Source organism: Anarrhichthys ocellatus, unplaced genomic scaffold (assembly GCF_004355925.1).
Source record: "Anarrhichthys ocellatus isolate YVR2014 unplaced genomic scaffold, GSC_Weel_1.0 scaffold105, whole genome shotgun sequence".
Lineage (NCBI taxonomy): Eukaryota > Metazoa > Chordata > Actinopteri > Perciformes > Anarhichadidae > Anarrhichthys > Anarrhichthys ocellatus.
The window spans coordinates 884,349-891,036 of NW_022280135.1; the positions used below are offsets into that span (position 1 = coordinate 884,349).

The 6,688-nt window shown below is 43.2% G+C and overlaps 1 protein-coding gene across 2 annotated transcripts in view; it reads right to left on the reverse strand.

Annotated features, from left to right (window-relative positions):
- The window catches only part of LOC116399212 (alpha-1,3-mannosyl-glycoprotein 4-beta-N-acetylglucosaminyltransferase B-like), a 43,547-nt gene extending 37,569 nt beyond the window's left edge, over positions 1-5,978 (reverse strand). For both annotated transcript variants that reach the window (XM_031876177.1, XM_031876176.1), the window contains exon 1: positions 5,793-5,978. In XM_031876177.1, coding sequence (XP_031732037.1) covers positions 5,793-5,889 — 97 coding nt within the window. In that variant the 5' untranslated portion in view covers positions 5,890-5,978. The remainder of the gene's footprint in view (positions 1-5,792) is intronic.
- Positions 5,979-6,688: the final 710 nt, after the last annotated feature.

Below are 6,688 nucleotides of genomic sequence, written 5' to 3' on the forward strand. Positions count from 1 at the left end.
CTATCACCGGTTCACTGTAAATATGAAGACGACTATCACCGGTTCACTGTAAATATGAAGACGACTATCACCGGTTCACTGGAAATATGAAGGACACTTAAAAACATTAAGATTCTCAAGCATCTTCTGCAGCCTCTTTGATTTCTGAGTGGAGATAATAGAGGATATAAATTATATATTCATTATATAAATTCAGCACAGCCAAAGGTTTGAACTGCACAAAGACACTTTATAAACACACACACACACACACACAAAACTCTATCTAAAGTGTAACACAATAACTGAATTTAATGGATCACTTCAAAGCGCCACAGAGGAAAGTAAAACCAAGGTTATGACAGTTAAACAATGCCAGGCAGGATATATGTGTGCGCGTCTGTGTGACAATGTGTGTGACAGGAGGACAAGGTCAAGCATGTTCACTTCCAGACTGAAAGAGGCCGATGCGTCACCTAATCGCTATGAGCCGTCTGCATGTAGTAAACCAATATGTGTGTGTGTGTGAGTGTGTACAAAGTAAAAGTCTGTTGAAGATATGGGCAAAAAAACAACAACACAAGTCCATAATTAACTGAATAAAAAATGTTCAAACAGTAACAGATCTGACAGCCAATCAGAGGGCTGGATTAACAAACGTGTTGACCTCTGACCTCACAGTGCTGTTAACATGACATCACCGCTGCAGCCTCAGAGGAAGGAATAAATCAAACGCACCTTCTGTCTGCAGCTTCACTGACTGAACTAATTTACCCTGAGTGCTACAACACACACACACGCGCGCGCTACGACACACAGACACACACAAGCTACGACACACACACACAAGCTAGAACACGCGCGCGCGCGCACACGCGCACACGCGCACACACACACACACACACACACACACACACACACACCTACCTACCTCCTGGTTAACTGCCATCAGAGTGTGAATCAATCTCCGCTCTGCAGCAGAAACACGCCTTCGTCCGGAAAGGATGTGAAGAGAAGCATGATGGGAGTGAACGCTGAGGTGTGTGTGTGTGTGTGTGTGTGTGTGTGTGTGACAGCAGGAAGATGGATGAGTCAGTCATGTCTGATTCCTCTGAACTTTGGGTCTAATCTCTGGTTTTGGCATCAAAACCTTTAGGTTTCTCACAGCACACATTCTGTGGTACTCTGTGAAGTACTCTGTCGTACCTTCTAGTATACTGCAGTACTACATAGTAGTCGTGGTTTAACCAAACATTAGAACTTTCTGACCAACCTGACTTTAGTCACCGGTTCAGTTCATTTAGTCTCGTAACCTTCAAACAGCTCGTCTCGTTCTTTTATTCTGAAAAATCAGTAAAATAAATGTTTAATCTGAAACTCTCTTTCTTTCTTTTCAAACAACAACATAATGACATATTTAAATTATGCAACACGATATTATTATTATTGTATTAAATATAGATTAGAGAGCAGACTGATTTTTAAAACACTGTACAGCTCTTTTCATGTCAAAACAAATACTTCGTGTTGATTCTTTGGAAATTTCCACTTCACATTTATGACTTTTGCAGTATTTGTTCTTCGTTATGAACTAAAACTTTGAGGCAGATTCTTCTGATTCTTGTTGTCAGTTTCTCTTCTGTTAAATATTCTTCTAAATATTCTCAAATGATGTGGCGTTCAGGGGCCGTGGGGAAAGACAGAATTCGTTGGTGGTTGACATCTCGTCTCTGAACTTCAGCTTCAATTGTTTCTGTATTTCATTTTTTGTGTGAAAACTTTTAGACGCAGATTGAAAAACGTTAATAATAAAACTCAAAATAAAACCAGATTTATAACGAGGTTTAACAGCCGTATTTAATACTCACACACTCTTTAATTAGTTTAATTATCCGAGTTACTTACTGAGTATTTTATTTATTTGTGGTCTGAACAAATTCTATGAAAAGCAGCCGGAAAAAATGTTGAAATGTGAAATTAAACATTTTAAATTATAAAAAGAGTCAGAAATCTGAATAATGTTTATTATTTCTATGTGACGCCGAACATTTAAAAAACACATTTATGCTACATCTTCTGGTATCGACGAGTCAAACAAATGTAACACTAAACTTCACAAAGTGCAACTGAATATTATCTCCCTGGCTTTCCACAAAACATCTTAAAATATGAGTTATTAAAATGAATAAGTTAATAATCTAAAAGTCTCTTTGCTTTGGTAGAGAATCCAGTTCTTGTTCTTCACTTCCAGATTAAACTAAAGTGAAGCAGAGCTGCAGTAAACAGATCAGTGAGAGATCAACACACACACACAAAGCATGATGTACTTAACAGGTATCAGTGTTTTATTCTGTAGGATTTTAGATGTTAATAGTAGAGTTTACATCTAAAGTACTGGAGCATGTTTTATTTCCTATAATTCAATAATCGACAAACATTTCTTGAGTCTTTACTTGTTTTTTATGTTGTTTTTCTTGCTGAATGACTTGTTTTTAAGAAGCTTCTGTGCACGTCTGCTAAAAACAAGATTCAAACTTCTGCTTCTGTGTGATTCTTTGAGGAGGAACTCAGATTACAGAGTTTCTTTGTTGATGTTTTGTGTGTAAAAAGTATTTCCCTCTGAAATGTAGTGAAGTTAAGTATAAAGTTGCATGAAGAACCTCCCTCCCCCTGGTGTATGGTGCATCACAAACCAAGCGCTCCCTCGGTCACCTCACTCACACACACACCAGCATCATGTTGGTGAGTTACCTCACGTTGCTCATCGCAGCGATAATGTCGCAAAAAAACTTCCTGCATGCAGATCATGAACTCCTCTGGTCCGGTTCAGAAGACCCCCTCTGGGTCGGGAACCACGGGACCAAAACCAGGTCCCTGTTCATAAAGAGGTTCAGAGCAGCTACAACAGGAAGTGATGCGTCACTATTAACTAATATTAATGAGTCACAGGAGACAATGTGTATAATGTACACAGGAATACTGATATTCTGTGTATTTACTTACTTTATAATGCACATGTTTTTTGTGTTTGGTGAAAAGTTTCCTTCATTGAAAGAGTTTGTTTGTTTCGTTTCTCATCAGGTCACGCCGTGCGTTCACAAACTAAGCTCCTCTCGGGGAAATCGTGTCTTTAATCTACGGAGTTAATGAGTTTCTGTTATAATCAATAGATGATTATCAGCACAACCGACTTCAGACTTTCTCTGAGACTCAGAAGGAAGAGCAGCAAAACTGAGTCCAGAAAGAGACCAAAATCACAGCAGATTAAAGCAAAAATGAATATCATATCAGCAAATTAACATTGTCTTCTTCTGTCTGACTCCTCCCCACTGGCGCATGCTGGGTTTTAAACCAAGCACTCCCCTTTTTGAAGCAGCCGAGCCTCAAAATCTTTTGCATTTCTCTGCTCAACTTTATGCAAACCAGAAAACGATTTCATACAGACACAAAAACCTTAACACCACCCCTCTCACCGGGCGTGGAATTCATCACAAACCAAGCGCCCCCTCTTAGCCTCTTGTCTCCACCTGCCCGCCACAAGAACACAGCAGACTGGAGCTCCAGACGTCATCTGTTCCACAGCAGCTGCACCCCCCCCCCCCCCCCCCGCTGTGTGATGAATCACAAACCAAGCGCTCCTTTTATTCTTTTTTAAATTCCGTTCCTGCAGCAGAAGATTATTCAAAACAACCAGCAGCTGCATAAATCTGCTGATCCCCATCCAGCTACCTCCACCTTCCTCACAGGCGTGCAAGAAGTCTCAAACCAAGCGCTCACATGGACCTGACAGCTGAGCATGCAGCTCGCTCGCTCACATGCTCACACACACACACACACACACACACAACAAAACAATGCAAAAACCTCCTGGCCGGGCCTGTTACACTCCATAAATCAAGCGCTCCCTTACCCTTGGGGCAGCTGACCGTGCAGCCTACGGATTACCTGCGTGTGTGTGCGTGTGTGTGTGTGTGTTAACCTCCCCACTATCTACTCCCTTCCAGGTCTGCTGTGGATCATAAATGAAGCACGCCCTTCTGACTCACCTACGGCTGATCACCCCCCCCCGGCTCTGTTTCACACCACAAACCAAGCGCTCCCCTTCTCTCCTCTGTGGCAGCTGAACAAACTAGCCCTCTGGCATTGTCATGCTTCACAAACCAAGTGCTCCCTTTACCTTTCAAGTTCAAACTTTCAGACCAACCCTCCCCCTCAAAGCCCCACTAACCAAGCGCTCCCTTCATCATCTGGAGCTGCTGTCCCTCCAGTTATCAGTCAGAAGTTTAAGCTGTAACATCTCCCCTCTCTCTTTAGCTGGCTTGTAGGGCATTAAAAACAAGCACTCCCTTGATTACCTCATAACCCAGAGCTTCCTCTTCAAATCTACATCCTCTTTTTAACTGCAAAATCAAACTAACCCCTTCTCCATCTAGACCCTCTCCCGTACTAGGCATGTAAGTCCATCACAAAACAAGCGCTCCCTTGATTAACTCATGTGTGTGAGCAACTATTCGCACCTTCATTTATCCTTTTCTGCAACAAAACTCAAACAAACCCCGTCTCTCCGTCCTCCCTCGTCTATGCATGCACTGCATCACAAACCAAGTGCTCCCTTCATTACCCCAGAACCTGGAGCTTCATGCACATAAATCATGACGCTGCTGTATGTCTGCAACAAAATCAAACCAACCCCTCCCCATCTCCCCCTTCTTGACTTGCCCCCCCCCCCCCTCAGCTGTCATGTGGGGCAAACCAAGCGCTCCCTTCATTACTTCAGGGGCTTCACATAGACAGGCCTCTAGTGTGTTTTACCCTGGAGCTGCAACAAAGTAAACAAACCCCTCCTCTCTCCCCTCCTTTAGACCCCGAGCTGGCATGTGGTGCATCACAAACCAAGCGCTCCCCTCATTAAGTGGAGGTTCCCCTGTAAATGAACAGGAACATTTACAGAAGGCACAAAGTGGAGTTTGTTTTTTTGTTTTTTTAAACTGCAACACTTCAAATGAAACAAAATCAAACCAACCCCTCCAACAAGACCCCCCTCCCCCCCTCTTGCATGTGATACATCACAAATCAAGCGCTCCCTTAATTACCTCTCTGCTGGAGCTTCACAACAAGCATCTTGTGTTTTTTTGTCCTGCAACAAAATCACAACCTTCATCTCTCCTCTTCTAAACAGGCATGTGAGGCACAACAAACCAAGCGCTCCCCATGATTACCTCATGAAGTGGAGCTTCCCTTCTCAGGCAGAGCAGCATTTTTTATTTTATCCAAAAGCACAAAGTGGAATCAAACCAACCCCTCCAGCTAGACCCTCTCCTCTCAGCTGTGGTGCATCACAAATCAAGCGCTCCCTCCAACACCTCACTGCTGGAGCTTCACATTAACAAGCATCTTGTGTTTTTTTTCTTCTTCTCTGCAACAAAAATCAGCAAACCTCCCCAATCTCCTTCATGTCTCCCCTTATCTTGCATGCAAAGCATCACAAAATCAAGCGCTCCCTCCTCTACATTAACACAGGAGCTCTCCCTCCAGCATCACTTGTTATTTCTGCAACAAATCAAACCAAGCACCCCCCCTCCTCCCATTCATGCAGACACCTCTCTCCTCTCAGCTGGCACGTGATGCATCACAAACCGAGCGCTCCCTTCACCTCCAGACCGTCACAATCAACATCAACACAACACGTCTTTATTCTCTGCAACATCCAAAAACACAACACGCGGAGCTGCAGCAGAAACCAAGCGGAGCTCTTTCTCTCTGACACACACACACACACACACACACACACACACACACACACCGGGTCTTACCTCTGGAGCTGCTGAAGGCGGTGTACCAGGACACGGAGACCAGCCCGCACAGCCCGAACAACAAGACCGTCAGGAAGGAGACATTTCGGAGCCTCATCTCCGGAGCATGTCCGCACCGAGAAGGGGGGAGGAGAGGGACTGACGGAGGGAGGGTATGAGGGAGAGGGGAGGAGGGGGGGAGGAAAGGAGGCAGGTAGAGAGAGAGACAAGAGAGAGAGGCGGTGAAAGACGGAGAGAGAGAGAGAGAGAGAGGAGAGCGGAGCTGTTACCGTCTGAGCAGCAGCAGCTACACTGAAAAGAGAGAGAGAGAAAGAGGGGAGGGGACAGAAACAGGTAGAGAGACATGGGAGAGAGAGAGAGAGAGACATGGGAGAGAGAGAGAGAGAGACAGAGTGACAGAGAGCTTAAAATAAACATAAATAAAATAATCTTTATATGAGACATAAAAGCAGATTAGACACAAATATGATGCAAATCTAATGGAGACAAAAGTCATTAACAATAAAATAAATGAAAGATTATTGCACTTTATCATTTTTAATTAAAGTGAAGTTATTATCTTGTGTATGAAAAGTGCGTTTGATTTGTTTACAGGGTGTGAAATAAATAATCACATTTCACGTCTGATTGGCTATTAGCTAAGCCCCGCCCCCTCCCACATTAGTTATTAAATGAGAACTCTGGCTGATTGCTGTGGAAAAAAACCGCAGCGACAAATAATTTCACCGTAAAATAATTGTAAAAAACTGGCAACAGAGACAGCAGTAATTAACCGTTAATTTACATGCGACGGATGAATGTTTAACTGTATGTTACAGTTATTATGAAATACTGTAAGATTAAATTTACAGCAGTTCACTACAGTGTGGATGATAAAACACCTATGAGCTGTAAAG